General features: G+C 42.3%; 1 protein-coding gene across 2 annotated transcripts in view; it reads left to right on the top strand.

Moving 5' to 3' along the window:
* LOC120536896 (protein shisa-9B-like) overlaps positions 1–17,226 on the top strand; it is a 196,455-nt gene that overhangs the window by 93,690 nt on the left and 85,539 nt on the right. For both annotated transcript variants that reach the window (XM_039765444.1, XM_039765443.1), the window contains exon 2: positions 11,876–12,009. In XM_039765444.1, the coding sequence (XP_039621378.1) occupies positions 11,876–12,009 (134 nt within the window). The remainder of the gene's footprint in view (positions 1–11,875; positions 12,010–17,226) is intronic.

The raw sequence follows: 17,226 nt of genomic DNA, 5'->3' as shown, positions 1-17,226 counted from the left end.
GTGCCACCTTACCTGCACTTGAATAGTCGTCTCAAGCAAAGAGACTCACTGGCTCGGCACAAGCGGACCAAACGGTTAAGCTACACCCGTGCCAATCACCAAGGCAAGTGCCCACTTGCCATGCTGCTTTTTATTGGAGCCTGAAAACGTTTTCATTTTGTCACCATGGGCTATTGAGTGTAGGCTGATGAGTTAAAAATGACAATTTCATCCATTCAAAATTCAAAGTGAAGGGGTCCGAATACTTTTTGAATCCTCTGTGATTCTACAGCAAATGGAAAGTTACTCTCCTTCTCTCCCTGTCTCTCTCTCAACATCTTATTCCTCAAATTAAATTCAAAACTCTGCAAGAGCAGACAATGCCCAGGGTATTCTTCTTCCTGCCCATTCTGGTTTATTTTTATTAGTTTTGCGTAAACAGCACTCGGTGATTGTGCAGCTTTGTCTGCATTGTCACATGGGCCTTAGGGTTTTAATTTTGTTTCGAATAGGCTGGCGACAGCACTTGGTTTGTAAACACTTGATGAATGCCAGGAGAAGATTAGGCTGCTAAAATTATCTTACTATAAATACATCCCGAGTGCGTAGAAAAAGAGTTATTTATTTATTTATGTATTTAAATAAGAGTCACTTGTTTGGTGGTTGGTCTGGAGGCGGGGGTGATATTCACCTTGGCTTTGAAGGGCTCTGTGATCTCCACAGTCCGAGAACAGCAACCCAACACAAAAGAGGCTGCGTCAGATTGAAACACTCAGCTTTTCGGCCTCCATGTTCTTAGATATTGTGTTTGTGTGTGTATGTGTGTGTATGTCTGTCTGTCTCCTCTTCTCACAAGCTTGCAGAGCTACTCCAGGACTTCATGACTCTGCCAGCCTTAACAGACAGCTCACTTTTGTGTGCTTGGTTCTTCAATCATCATCAGGTGCAACCTGATAATCAAAATTAGGAATAAATGGTCTGTAATAACCTGCCAGCCCTAAGAAAGCACCGACCTGCTTCTGTGTTTCCAGATCAGGATATGCAAATACCTTACCAATCTTTGGTTTAACTAGCCATTCACCCATGGAATAAACAAGGTAGTGGGCTTCTGACATACCGGTTTTACAGTTTCTGAGTTTAGCAGGAGGTGTGTCTCCCAATCATTCCTGAAAATATTAGCCATCAAGACACATGCTAAAATGTTCAGAATGAGGGGTTAACAATTGATCCATTATATGTTGTAATCTGAGGGGCACCCTGTAAAGCCCAAACAGAAACTTGACAAATTTCAACAGACCATCTTGAGTGATGAATGCAGTTTTCTCACAATTCAATTTTTCAAGCGGCATATCCCAGTATCCCTTATATACTGTACAGTAGCATCCCATATAGAGATACATGACGCTTGACCCAGCTTTTCTAACAATTTATCAACAAAAGGCATTTGGTAAGCATAAGATTTTGAAATTCTATAGAACCATATATATCTGTCTGGTTTTGGTACCAATACACTCGGACTACACCATTCTCTTTTACTTTACTGAACTACACCTGGAGTGTTTGTGTCACTTCTTCTCATACCATTTCTCTTCAAACATAAGGAATTCTACATTGGTACAATTCATACACAGCAGAGTTTTATTTAATTCAGTTCATGGGTTGCAGGCCACGGAAGATCTTTATCTCATCTGTGTTCGGCAAACTTCCAAAGAATTTCTTCACTCATTCTTGACTGATTGTCATCTGGATTAGCTGGGTTTATGTGCGAGCCGTAGGTGAAGTGGACATTCAGGAAAACTCCTCCATGTTCCACCAAGTGTAATGTCCAGGCCAATCCATCACAGGTACTATGCTGTCTGTGGCTGTGAGGTCTATCTAGTCCTGCATCACCCAAAGAAAGCATATAACAATCCATATGGACCATTGTAGCTAAAACCAGCCATCAGAGCAGTCACTCGTGCTGCCTGGGACTGAAACTTATCCAAGGCTCACAGCGTTTTGCCTTTCTTGTGTGCTGTGACTCACACCACCAGGTTGGTGTATGAAAAGAGCAGAAACAACAGTCTCCATGGTTTCCACAGCTACACAAACCAGTGACTACACAGAAAAACAGAAGATTTTTTTCCACTTCCACTTACAAAGTATTAATCAGAAGAGTTTTTTTTTTTTCCATTTCCACTAATGGGGTATTACCCAGTTTTTCGACACCTACAAGAAAATAGCAGAAGAAAAAACTTGTGTTATGATTCAGCAACATAAAAATGGCAGGAAGAGTGAGCAGGCCTCAAAATAAATAAAAGCCAGTTCTCAACTTGACTCAGCCTAGCCCCAAACTCAAATAGCAGGCTTTTTGGGCCTGCACAAAGTAAAAATGGGGTTTAGGCTGTTAAAGTTCAAAATACTCAGAGTCATTGGGGGAGGAGGAAGGCCATAAACTTTTGACTTCCATCCATTCATCCATAATCCAACCCAGTATATCCTAACTACAGGGTCACGGGGGTCTGCTGGAGCCAATCCCAGCCAACACAGGGCGCAAGGCAGGAAACAAACCCCAGGCAGGGAGCCAGCCCACAGCAGAACTTCTGACTTATAGAACAAAAGCAAAGTTCCATTTTATATAAAACCTTTTTTATTAATTAATCAAAAATGGAAGTACAAAAAGGTAAGGCAGGGGGCCAAAGAGTGAAAATAAGGCAGAAAGGGTTTGCCCAGGAAAAGGCAAACTAAAGCGAACAAGTTCATTACATAACAACAGTGGAAAAAAATAACCATAAGCCTGACTAGAATCTCCCTGGTCATCCTCACACATAGGGCCTCACCCCAGGCAGTCTGATCCCAAACCTGAAAGGCAGGGCTCAAGGGCACAGAGGCTTTAACAGTTGAAAAAAAAATACTTTTAATCTTCCCAAATATACAAAAATACCCTTCAGGGGAAGGGATAACCAAAAACTTCTGGCATGATAAGAGAGAAGCAAAATTATTTAAAAAAAAAATGAAATATTGGAGAAATACAGTAAATAGAAAGAAGGAAAATGCCTGAATGCACTGTCTAAAATGGCACCTCTAAGCAAATCCAGCCATCCTGTAGCTCAACTGACTGAAATCCCAAGACCAGCAAAAACAACAAAAAAAGATAAATCCATACAGACAGCACTTATAATAACGACCCTCACACCACCACAATCAATGAACCTCCGAGGGACTCACTGTCCAGTCTGACATGTAAAGGTGGTCCCTCAGCAGTGAAGCAAGGGTGGCTCAGAGTGGTCCATCAGCAGTGACAGAACGGCAGCTCAGCAGTATTGTAATGATGACCTGCCTATTGTAATTCCATCCATAGACAATGTGGAACACAGACCAACAAAAAAATGGGTAAATATAATTTAAATAAGCAAAACAATGACAACAAAATCACAAACTAAAAATCACATTAAAAAGTAATAATTAAAAAACAACAGAAATAAGGAAACTCAACTTAAGCCAGGGAGAAAACTTTGGCTGAAACATAACATGGCTTACCTTCTCTGGTAACAAGATCTCCCTTTATAAAGAAGATGACTACTGCTGCACCGTCTCCTCTTTTTCTGCAGACACCTCTTTTCAATGTCCCCTCTTTTAGCTCCCTGAGGTTGTTAGGACCTGCCGATTGACCCAACCCACCACCAACCCGCTTTGTTATAAGAGCTCAATGGTAGAGAAAGTGGAAACACCTGGCGGAGGACCTGACGTGGTCTTTCAGTCACTTCTCCTTGACCAGGAAAACACAGCAGGGACTTCACTCTCGAGAATGACAAGTCTTCCACACCCTACCCTCACCACATTCTACAGGGGCACCATTGGAAACTGTGAAGCATCTGATATCAGGTCCATACAGCAGATAGTGTGCACCATGGAGATCACCATCAGGACTTCTCCGTAAGTCCGTAAGTCGTCCAGTATTATGGGGGATCCCTCTCACCCTTCCCATTTTTTTTTTTCCCCTGCTTGCATCTGACAGAAGGTAACTGAGTCTGTGGAACAACATTATCAGACTGAACAGTTTCATCCCACAGGGAGTCAGGGTCTCAAACACCTTGTTACCTCGGTCTGTCCCTGTGTGCCCCCCTTATCATCGGCTCTACTGTTCTATTCTGCAGTCCTTGTTCACTGTGCATCTCCTATCATCACTGGCAGCTGTTTGTCAATTTCTTCTGCATTCCCTTATGTAAAAGAACTCATCCTCCTGCATTGTTATATTTTCATATCTATTGTCTAAATGTTCTACAGTGGATCTCAAAACATTATTTTAGACTACAATTTAATGTACCAATGTATATGTCTTGAAGGTAACACAATAAAGCCCACTTCTTGACTTGATTTTAAATGTACAACTGACAGTTATTGGCTTTTGTATCAGATCGGTGAGGGGTGACTTCGATACAAAAGTCAAAATTTTAGTACCTATCTGACACTATTATATTTATACTAGTTGTGCTCCAGGACAGGCTAAAATCTAAATAATCAATGTAGATTTGTAAAAGCAGTGCTAATGTATGTGATGCACCATCTGTTGGAATGACTAATGCATTGCATGTTATTGTTACAAATGGTTGGGATGCCCCATCTGTTGGAATGCACATGTTTCTGTTATATGCCATTTGGTATGGGATTTGTAAACGCAGTGGTAATGTTTGTGATGCTTCATCTGTTGGAATGATACATGCATTGCATTTTATTATTACAAATGTTTGGGATGCCCCGTCTGTTGAAATGCATATGTCTGTGTTATTTGCCATTTGGTACGAGATCGGTGAGGGGTGACTTCGATACAAAAGTCAAAATTTTAGTACCTATCTGACACTATTATATTTATACTAGTTGTGCTCCAGGACAGGCTAAAATCTAAATAATCAACGTAGATTTGTAAAAGTAGTGTTAATGTTTGTGATGCACCATCTGTTGGAATGATACATGCATTGCATTTTATTATTACAAATGTTTGGGATGTCCCTTGGGTTGTAATGCATATGTTTCTGTTATGTACCATTTGGTATGGGATTTGTAAAAGCAGTGGTAATGTTTGTGATGCGCCATCTGTTGAAATGACACATGCAACACATTTCATTATTACAAATGTGTGTGACGCAAATGGACACACAGGCAATTGTCCTTTTATTTTTATATTATTATTTTTATTCGCCTTGAGAAACAAAAAGCCTTGCAACTACCAGCCCCCAAACCTTTTTGATGGCCCTTTGTTCTCCAGCATCCTTACATCCAGAGACACTATTACAGAGTCTGACTTTGTGAATTATTCCCTCGAGAGTGCACGAGTAGGTGTCCGTATACCACCAGCCGTCGAGGTGGACAGACAGGCCAGTCCCACAATGTAGAAATCCTCTTGACACTGTCCCATAAGTGTACTGTTTGGGTGGTGAGCATTTTGTGATTTCCAAGGGTAGTGATTGAAAATGAGCAAAGCTGTGTGGCATCATGAGGGACAACAAGTTTTTATTTAAAAATTTTTTGTGGCAGAGCGGCTTGGCTTTTAAAATGACTTTGCCTTAATTAGGTCTGCATAACATCCTTAAATCCAGAACCTAAAATGCATCCCAGAAATGAGTAGCTATTTATACAGGAATGTTATTCACTGAACGTTTCTGCTTAAGCATTAGACTTTTATTGGGGTCATTAGTAACTGAATATTTTATGCTTTATGATATTCTCCAGCGCTGAATAGCTTGGGCAGTGCAGGGCGTCCTCTTTTAGCGTACAGACACCGCTATGACCTGGGGGCTGATGAGTTGGTGTTGCAGAACTGAAAGGTTTTTCAGAGCTTTCTGCATCCGCTTTCTCGGTTTACAGTTTGCTAAATTTGCATTAGCATCAAGTTTGAACCTAAAGCCCGGAGTGCCAGTCATGTAGTACAAATCCAATTACAGTGTAATTAGAGATTCAGAAGTTGTGCTGTAATTTGTATGTGTTTTCCTGAGTGAAATGAACATTACAGTATTATTAATATGTTAACAAATGTACTAACGGCGGTTATGTTTCAGTCAGGGTGGTCCCCCGGCTGGGGTACAAATGTCCATACTTGTTACTAGTGTCTGTCGATGCGTGTTGTTTTCTGTTGTGTTTTGTGGGTTGTTCCTCAAGAGGCGGGGCCACCTGCCTATCACCATAAGGCACCACCCTCATCTGTGGGATATGGCATCCCAGAGTACCTTGCAGTTCATCTGAATATACTTGTGGTGTGGCGAGTTCTTCTATTTTGTGAATATTTTCTCCTGCTTTTGTGATTCTCACCTTAGATTTTGTTTTGTTCAGGCAATTCTTTTTGCCTTTCATGCTCCCAGAGCATCTTTGTATTAACAAATCATTTATTTGTAAAGATTCTACATGGCCCTCTGTGTTATTTTTGCGTTTTTTGATGGTGTTTCCCCCTCTAGTGAGCATTTTTGGAACTGTTCAGGACTTCCACGCTTTGGGAGTGTTGAGCAATATACAGTGGTGTGAAAAACTATTTGCCCCCTTCCTGATTTCTTATTCTTTTGCATGTTTGTCACACAAAATGTTTCTGATCATCAAACACATTTAACCATTAGTCAAATATAACACAAGTAAACACAAAATGCAGTTTTTAAATGATGGTTTTTATTATTTAGGAGGAAAAAATCCAAACCTACATGGCCCTGTGTGAAAAAGTAATTGCCCCTTGTTAAAAAATAACCTAACTGTGGTGTATCACACCTGAGTTCAATTTCCGTAGCCACCCCCAGGCCTGATTACTGCCACACTTGTTTCAATCAAGAAATCACTTCAATAGGAGCTGCCTGACACAGAGAAGTAGACCAAAAGCACCTCAAAAGCTAGACATCATGCCAAGATCCAAAGAAATTCAGGAACAAATGAGAACTGAAGTAATTAAGATCTATTAGTCTGGTAAAGGTTATAAAGCCATTTCTAAAGCTTTGGGACTCCAGCGAACCACAGTGAGAGCCATTATCCACAAATGGCAAAAACATGGAACAGTGGTGAACCTTCCCAGGAGTGGCCGCCAACCAAAATTACCCCAAGAGCGCAGAGACGACTCATCCGAGAGGTCACAAAAGACCCCAGGACAACGTCTAAAGAACTGCAGGCCTCACTTGCCTCAATTAAGGTCAGTGTTCACGACTCCACCATAAGAAAGAGACTGGGCAAAACGGCCTGCATGGCAGATTTCCAAGACGCAAACCACTGTTAAGCAAAAAGAACATTAGGGCTCGTCTCAATTTTGCTAAGAAACATCTCAATGATTGCCAAGACTTTTGGGAAAATACCTTGTGGACTGATGAGACAAAAGTTGAACTTTTTGGAAGGCAAATGTCCCGTTACATCTGGCGTAAAAGGAACACAGCATTTCAGAAAAAGAACATCATACCAACAGTAAAATATGGTGGTGGTAGTGTGATGGTCTGGGGTTGTTTTGCTGCTTCAGGACCTGGAAGGCTTGCTGTGATAGATGGAACCATGAATTCTACTGTCTACCAAAAATCCTGAAGGAGAATGTCCGGCCATCTGTTCGTCAACTCAAGCTGAAGCGATCTTGGGTGCTGCAACAGGACAATGACCCAAAACACACCAGCAAATCCACCTCTGAATGGCTGAAGAAAAACAAAATGAAGACTTTGGAGTGGCTTAGTCAAAGTCCTGACCTGAATCCAATTGAGATGCTATGGCATGACCTTAAAAAGGCGGTTCATGCTAGAAAACCCTCAAATAAAGCTGAATTACAACAATTCTGCAAAGATGAGTGGGCCAAAATTCCTCCAGAGCGCTGTAAAAGACTCATTGCAAGTTATCGCAAACGCTTGATTGCAGTTATTGCTGCTAAGGGTGGCCCAACCAGTTATTAGGTTCAGGTGGCAATTACTTTTTCACACAGGGCCATGTAGGTTTGGATTTTTTTCTCCCTAAATAATAAAAACCATCATTTAAAAACTGCATTTTGTGTTTACTTGTGTTATATTTGACTAATGGTTAAATGTGTTTGATGATCAGAAACATTATATGTGTGACAAACATGCAAAAGAATATGAAATCAGGAAGGGGGCAAATAGTTTTTTACACCACTGTAATACTACTTATGCACATTGGTGTACCTCTCACCCTTCAAATTGCTCGTTAACTCAGACGGATTTGATAGCAGGTATTTATCTCTCTAGAGCTGAAAAAGTAGGCCTTGCTTTTCTCACTTGTCCACTGTGCCACCGCTGCCAAACAGACACGGCACAAGACGCGGCTTCTTCATGTCCTGCTGTTCTATCTCACCGCTAAAGGAAGGAATTTTTATAAAAAAGGACAGAGAGATAAGAAACACGGTCAACATAACAAGCCAGATTCAAAATTTCAAAAAGTCAAACAGTTCTTTTGTCAATGCTAACCACTAACCAAAAATTACAATTCAAAAACATGAAGCGGAGAGTCAAAAAGCCAGTAAGTACAGAAACCAAATTAAGAGCACAACAGAAAGCGATCTCGGAGAAAGTGACGATTAAAATACTATGAAGAAAACACAGTTTTAAAGGTTGAGGAATCAATTCCCGTATACTGTAAGTTTGAGCAAGAACAGTACAACGGTCAGGTTTACAATAAATGGCTGACAAAGAATGGCGGATACACGGAGCAATTAATGTGATTTGGAACGGAAGTAAGACTATAGGAAGGGTGATGTGGATGGTCTTTTGGTGGAGGTGACGTCATCAGGGTGAGCCGGGAACAATGCGGAAGCTCCTCGGATATCGGGATGATGTTTTCGGAATGAATCCAAGGTGCCATAGTTTCTTGTTCCTCGTCTTTCCTGGCAAAATAATTAGAGAAGCATTAATACGCAGCGCTTTCATGGTTTCTTGCGGCTCATCGGGTCCTTTAGCTGCCCCCTAATCGCTCCTGTGTGACAATACAAGTCATGACGTCAGCTCTGATAGAGGCTCATGGGAGAATTACCATAGCAACAGAAAGGGTTGAATGCAGAATATAGCAACACGTATGAAAAAATAAAACAGCGTTGAGGAATAAGAAAAAAGGGATATAAAAAGATATAATTCAGACTCAGACAGAGAATAGGATATGATTGCCCACGAGAGAGAGAGAGAGACAGAGAGAGACAGAGAGAGACACACACACACACACACACGCGTGCGCGAGTAGAACCATCAGCTCAGTTGTGATCACATGACGCTCAGCAGACAAAGCGTATCCATACTACTTGTATTGCAAGACCTCACTCGTTTATCAAGTCAAAATTTATTAAAAATTTTAGCTCATCTTGCAAAACACTTGTAAACCAAGTTACTCGTAAACCGAGGTTCCACTGTATTATTATTATTATTAATATTAATAATACAGGTTACACATAACTTCATACAAAATTAATTTACCTTTAAGACATGGAAGCACCAACAAAGAAAATAACTTTTCCCCATTTCCTTCTGTATGCATGTTTTGTGTTTAAATGCGTTTGCAAATCCCGTCTGCCCCTTTCTGGCTCGGGGACCACTTGGAGTTTTTCTGAACGATCCACGGTTTTCTGGTTAACCACCGGTAACTCGACAAGAGGAGACTGAATTTCTCCGGGTGCTACAGAGAAAGGCACCTTGTAGCCTGAGCATATTAAAAAATAATGTGTAATTTTTGGCAATAATGCATGCCACCCAGCAGCCTTTGCTTTATTGTTCTTCTTCTTCATTTGTTGACCGCCCTGCAAAGGGGAATTACACGGCTAGGTGATAACCTCAGACAGGATAGTGACGGCAGTGTCCTGACTTTTTATAATGAATCAGATATTGGTCTATACAAAATGCCAAGGAGAAAATGATAAAAAAAATTCATATATTAGGTCAGATTTGCTATAATTTGCAGCAATTAATATCAACATCCAGCATGGCAGGTTCCTACAGTCAGGTGGCCTAAACAAGTCACCTTAATTAAATTGTGCTCTTTCTGAAGGTTAATCTGCCAGAAACAATTAAAAAAAACAAGTGGCCTTTTCTGAGACACACACCTGCTATGGCTGCTGCTTTTGTTTTACAAAAATCTGCAAAGTCAGCCAAGCAAGAGGGACAAATCTATCTATCTATCTATCTATCTATCTATCTATCTATCTATCTATCTATCTATCTATCTATCTATCTATCTATCTATCTATCTATCTATCTATCTATCTATCTATCTGTCATATAGTGCCTTTCATTATCTACCTATCTGTTATCTTGCTTATTTGCTATAATTTGCAGCAATTAATATCAACATCAATAACATCAATATCTATCTATTTATTGTAACAATAATGACCACAAGACATTGCGAAGGTTTGGGGCAGGTTTGGGTTAATAATTAAATCCATATTCACATGACTCAGTCCAAAACAGAACTAACTCAGTATTAACAAGATGGCGGCTTTACAGGCCATTAAAGGAAGTGACATCATCAGGACCGGAACCGGAAGTGACGTTGTTAGCTGCTCCAGAACCGGGCAGGATTTCCCTACAATGGTTTGTAAGAGAATGAGAGAGAGAATTAGTGCACTTCGCCACCCCCTGGTCCGGCGTGGAATTACATGTATTCGAGCCCTTTAGTTGCCTCCTAAACACGCACGTGTGACAGTACCCCCCCTCCTCAGCCCAGACCCATTAGGTCGGGCGCCCTGCACCGAGAGGTCGTGAATGTGAGAAAGAGCATTGGCATTGGAACAGAGAGACCCCTTCCGATGAACGAGTGAGAACTTATAAGGTTGCAGATAAAGGAACCACCTAGTGACTTGCATATTCGACTCCTTATGCAGAGCCATCCACTGTAAAGGTGCATGGTCCATGACAAGTGTAAACTCATGACCCAAGAGGTAATACCTCAACTGTGTAATCACCCATTTAATCGCATGATCCTCTCTCTCCACCGCCATATACATGGTTTCCCGATCCAGCTGTTTCTGGCTCAGGAACATGACGGGGTGTTCAGCAACTTCAACGCTTTGGCTCAGCACTGCTCCCAGGCCCGTGTCCGAAGCAAATCACATGTATTTGAGACCTTTAGTTGCCTCCTAAACACACGTGTGTGACACTATCTATCTATCTATCTATCTAATAAGCTTATTCCCCAAGCAGGATAAGGAATTTAGCATTTCAATGGAGCTCTCTCAGCCCATTCTCCTTAAAATTAATCATCCATCATTTTTATGAGGCAGCCAGCCTTCTGTTAAATGCTCTGTCTTGAAGAATGGCTTATGCTAATGAGTTTCCAACCTTAGGCCTTTCTACATTGTCATTGGCAGCACCACCCTTTCACACCGCAATGAACTGACGGTCCATCATGGGTTGGTTCCTGCAATGTTGCCGGTGCATGACCCTGAATTGTCCCGTATGGATTCAGACGAGGATCCCAAATGCTGGCATCTGTTTCTCCGAGTCTAAGAAGCGTTCAAGTCCTTCCAGGGTGGCAATTCATGTACCATGTGAAGAGCCTCCACTCGTCATTTACTTTTAAGGCTTATGTTTGGTAAGACACTCAGTGAGATCTGCAAGCTCAAGCAGAGCCAGCACATTTTATTACTCCAGTGACATTTTTTGGGGGAATTATAACAAGTCCTTCATCACTTCTGATCACCCATTCTTCTGTAAAAGTAAAGAGTTTCAGGTGCTGTCAAAAATTGTTGACAATCAAAGGGGGCCTCAATTATTCGCCAATTATTCCTTCTGGCTATGATTGATTGCTTGCTTGCTTAAACAACTCTTTCCTGGTCACCCCCTTCATTTTGGTTGCATTCCAGAGTTCTCAACAGAAGGCAGGCAGGCAGTCACTTCCCTATCTCCTGTTGTTTGTGTCTGAATTCCTCCATTATCATCAACTACATGAAGTTCTCCTCTGTGTTTCTATGCAGGACGCTCACGGATCTCCTCAAGCAGCCTGGTGCAGGACCGGGTGACCACATCCGAGTGGATGGGACAGGGGGGAGCATACAGGTGCCCATCGGAGGAAATGGCCTCTCCACCAGGACACTGAGAAGTGGAACAGGTAAGCAGATTCTTCGCAGTCTCTGAATCGGAGAGGTGAAGAGGTGATTTTTGACCCCCATGGCTTTAAAGTCGAGGTAAAAGGAAAAACAAAAGGGCCTTCTTTTTACTCCATTCACCACTAAGTGGCGCTGCATGCAGTAATTCAAATGATTTAGCTTGCCAGTATTTTATATTTTATGTAAAGTCCATCAATGAACTGCATGTGAAATCCTTCTGTTGTTGACGTTCACTTTTGCTTGGCTGGTGTGACAAGTGTGATCACATCCTCATGGGCAGACTCTGGTGGCTCCTACAGAACTGCAGGGTCTACAGAAGTGCCCAGTTTGTGAATTCTGATTACAGACTTGTTGTTGCTATTTTTAGGATCCATCTTAGGTCCAGTAGGTTACCACCTGCTAGGAAAATGAGCCTGGACTTAGCCAGACTCCAAGACCAGGCACTTTCTAATGAGTTTGCATGCAGTTTGTGTGAGGAACTTTCAGATTTGGGTACGACTGACGATCCTAATGTGATGTGGGAGACCTTCCATGACAAGACCGTGAAGGTTGCTGAGGGTTGTGTTGGTGTTACCAGAAGGAGGTGTTTCATCTCGCAGGGCACACTGGATATCATCAAGAGGAGTCGCAACGCATGGCTCAACGGCAACTCTGGTCTGTACCGAGAACTGAGAAGGACGGCTGCGAGGGCTCTGAGGGCAGATAAAGAGGTGTTTGTTAGAGGAATCTGTGAGCAAGTGACACACCATCTGTAGTCTAGCGACTAACGTCCTGCTTACAGAGGAATCGAAGCATTACGCACATCTGAATCTGTTCCTCGGAGAGTCGCAGTCAGGGCAGCTGATGGACTGGTCCTTACGGATGACATTTCAGTTGTGACCCGTTGGGCTGGCTACTTTGAGCAGTTGTTCAAAGCTGATCCTCCGGCTAGGACGTTGGATATCTCTGGGTCCATGGTTCTTGAGGCTGATCCTCCAATTAGCTGTGAACCCCCCAGTCTCACTGAGATTGCACAGGTGGTGAACCAGCTGAGGGGGAGGCTTCAGAGATCTGTGGTATCCGGGGTAAACTTCTCCAGGCTGGTGGTAAGGCTGTCCTCCTGGCATTGCAAGCAATCTTTGCTTCCATTTGGCAGACTGGCGTTATCCCAACTGAGTGGAAAATGGGAAGATCTCCTTTGGTGTCTAATGTTATGCCCTGAAGATGTACTACATTACCGTCCCTGTCGCCAGTTACAATTTTACATGTCAGACCAATTTTGAATACAAGTAATCTTGTCCAATTGCACAGCCCATCACTCAGACATAAATTACACAATAACATTACGATACATCCTTCTTTCAACAGTAATTCGGCCGGTGGAAGACCAGACGGTGTTAACGTTTGTAAATATTCTTCGGGATATTGTAAGTTGATGTTTTCATCTTCCGCACCATCACCACCAACTGTTTCAGCATAGTGTATCAATATGCATTTAGCCAATTCACCATGTAACCAATCAATAATTTTCACGTTAATTTGTTTGACTTCATCATTTCTCGCTGCCATATTTAGATGAATGGGTGATTCTAAACTGGATCTGTGTGTGTGTGTGTGTGTTCATAAGTAAGCCCTTTAATGGATTGGTGTCTGTCCAGGTTAAGTGCCAGAATGCACCTGATGACCGTGGTCTTGTTTGAAAATATTTGTAAGTAGGGCGTGACTTGAAAGAATCTCCATCTCGGGGGACCTCCTTCCAAAAAGTCTCTTCAAAAAGTCACGTCTCATCGCAGGATTAGTCTCGTCTCAAGATTTTTTTATTATAATAGATATACTCTATACAGTAATCCCTCCTCGATCGCGGGGGTTGCGTTCCAGAACCCCCCGCGAAAGATGAAAATCCGCGAAGTAAAAACCATACGTTTATATTGTTATTTTTATATTGTCACGCTTGGGTCACGAATTTGCACAGAAACACAGGAGGTTGTAGAGACAGGGACTTTAAAACACTGCAAACAAGCATTTGTCTCTTTCTCAAACGTTTAAATTGTGCTCCATGACAAGACAGAGATGACAGTTCCGTCTCAAAATTAAAAGAATGCAAACATACGGTCCTCTTCAAAGGAGTGCGCGTCAGAAGCAGAGAATGTCAGAGACGGAGAGAGAGATGCAAACAATCAAAAAGCAATACGTGCTGTTGGCCTTTTAAGTATGCAAAGCACCGCGATAAAGGGCCACAAGGAAGGGAGCAATGTGAAGGCAGTCTTTCAGCATTTTTTAGAGGAGCGTCTGTATCCTGAGTCTAGGCCAGTGTGTGAACAGCCCCTCTGCTCACACCCCCTCAGTCAGGAGCAGAGAATGTCAGAGAGAGTGAGAGAGACAGAGAAAAGCAAACAATCAAAAATCAATACGTGCTGTTAGAGCTTTTAAGTATGCAAAGCACCGCACGGGAAGCATATCATATATCATTGAGGAGTTTTATTTAATACATAATACGTGCTCTGATTGGGTGGCTTCTCAGCCATCCGCCAATAGTGTCCCTTGTATGAAATCAACTGGGCAAACCAACTGAGGAAGCATGTACCAGAAATTAAAAGACCTATTGTCCGCAGAAATCCGCGAACCAGCGAAAAATCCGTGATATATATTTAGATATGCTTACATTTAAAATCCACGATGGAGTGAAGCCGCGAAAGTCGAAGTGTGATACAGTGAGGGATCACTGTGTATATATATATATATATAGAGAGAGAGAGAGAGAGATGGAGATGTCAACTTACTCTCTAATCAGCCGACAGATAGCGCTTCAGTAAACGTTCCGGGCGTCAACTGGATGATAATATACATACAAGACTACAAGTTTGTTACAGTCAACTTTATATATAAAATAATAATAATATGCTTGTTATTATCTTTGTGGTGAAACCATAGTGTTAGTAAACTACAAAGCGTCATCATGACTTCCAGGAAATCTACAAAGCGTCGCCATGAATACCACTTTACCGCTAGGGCTGCTCTAAAACAGTGACGACGTTTATCGTCAAACAGGAACTTGTACTCCTCGCTGCGCGTAAGAGTAGGACTCTTCATAACTACTTCACGTGTACTATTTTGGATTCTGACAAATTCTTTTTCGAGTCTGGCTTTTGGTGCAGTTCCTTGGAGTAATTATTAGACGCTTGAGAAATTCGGGCCCTCTTTTCACGTATAATGAAATAATGAATAAAGACAGAACGTCTTTATTTATATTTAGTAGTGAATTAATGTAAGAATGCCAAATGGGTGTAGCTGATGGGTGCCATGCGATGACTGGCGCGACCCCTTGCTCCGGACTCTCCTGACACCCTCAGATGGATAAATGCGTTTTGTTCACGGTACGGACATGGCGTGCTTCAAGTTAACAACGCATTCACAGCGTAAGCAGGGAATTCTGATGCCGACAGCACGGCGAGGATTGATGGATCTATAAAGGCTTTTGGTTTTATTTTCAGAGTCGGAGGAACGAACTGCTCTGGTTTATTGGTAAGGGGACCCGCCACCGCTGCGAAGATCTGAGCGATCGCAGAACCGAGCGGGGCACATCACTAATTATCCTGCTGAGAATCGCCCCCTCAAGAGATCCTAAAGTATTTTTTGTGAAGATTCGGATTATCAGTCAGCTTCAAGGAGCCCCTCCGCGGGGGTGGGGTGGTGAGGGGGGGAGTCGGTCTGTGATGGGGATGTGCGGAGGGAATTAGGTCACTTGGAACATTCATTCCCGTTCAGGGCACGGGATCTCCGATCACAAGTCGCTTAATAATACGATTTTTTAATGGAAAGCTGTAAGTTAAAGAGTTCAAAAACAAGTGTGTCAGATTTTTAGGTTTGGAGCGCTGCTCTACTCGCACTTTCTTTGCACTCTCCGCTCGCTGCAGCCTTTTGATGTTTGATTTCTTTTTTTTTCCAATAAGCAGTAAAGAGAAGGGAAATGCGTAACATAAGGTAGAGTAGCGCAACAGCAGACCCTGGCATCTGCTCGGCTGTCATGTTAGAGACCGGCATAGCCGACTGATTTAACATCACGAAATGTCAAGCATGAGAGCGCGAGGTGTGTGTGTGCGCGAGAGAGAGAGACTGGCGTCTGTGTGACCGCCTGCCGCTCAGTGCCACTTGGAGGCGCGGCGGGGACAACGGGCCACCAAAGCGGGCACAGTCTGATCGCGAGCCTCTTAGCGGCGCAGGGTGGAGCGGACACCCTGGATTGGAACATCGTCGTGTAGGGAAATGGAATAAATAAAATGCAAATTATTTGGAATACGGTTTGCGCATTTTTTTTGTTGTTCTACATCACTGAATCACAATAAATTCAATTTGGCTATTTTGACATTGAGGAACAGAAAGAGACTCTTTAAAGGAGCTCTGCAAAGTGCTGATTACAAATATAAAACACAAAATAACTGATCACGTAAGAGCTCACCTCCTATAAAATGACACCTTAAATCTTCAATGGTGCAGAGCTCATTTTGTAAGTCACAGAATTGCACTCTGAAAAACAAAACGTTCTGGTCAAAAAATTAATTAAAAACAAGCATTTGGAGTTCTGTCAACTTCCGTTTACGTTCAGTAGATTCAACACTCTAATGAGTTGCGCTTTTAAATATAATCGCAAAACCGTTTTTATTGCCATGTACTTAATAAATAGCTGCATAACCCCACGTTTCAAACTTTCCGACTCCAAAAAATAAATGGTCCCATATAATTTTTCTCAATATTTTAACTATTCTACCCATTTTCTTAACCCATTTACCCAGGACAGGTTCGTGGGGATGCTGGAGCCCACCCTAGGAAACATCGGACATAAAGGCAGGAATAAAACGCACTCCGCGTATTTGTCACGCGTCTTCCGAATTACTCAAAAGTCACCGTGATATAAGAATGTGTCCTGCCTTTAGAATTCGACATAAGTGGCAGAAGTGTTTACAAAGCGTCCTACACGCACGCACGCGCAGTTAGGAGCTCACGTTCTGAATTCATGACGTCACTTCTTCACGACACCTCGAGCTGCAAATTGGAACTCGTGATCAGGAGCGCACTGGGTCTCAAAACCGGCCCGGGCGTCCTTCAACGAGTAAGGTGACGAGGTTGACCCACTCGGCCCATTACTCATTGTAATCTTCTTAAAATTTGTGATGAGTACTCGGCCTGCTACCTGCTACTTGAGCCTATGATATGAACTCTGTCTAAACTGTTGCCAAAGTTAA

This window comes from Polypterus senegalus, chromosome 10, assembly GCF_016835505.1.
Source record: "Polypterus senegalus isolate Bchr_013 chromosome 10, ASM1683550v1, whole genome shotgun sequence".
Lineage (NCBI taxonomy): Eukaryota > Metazoa > Chordata > Cladistia > Polypteriformes > Polypteridae > Polypterus > Polypterus senegalus.
Note: the sequence above shows the minus strand (reverse complement) of the source record. Positions and strands in the feature narration are given on the sequence as shown.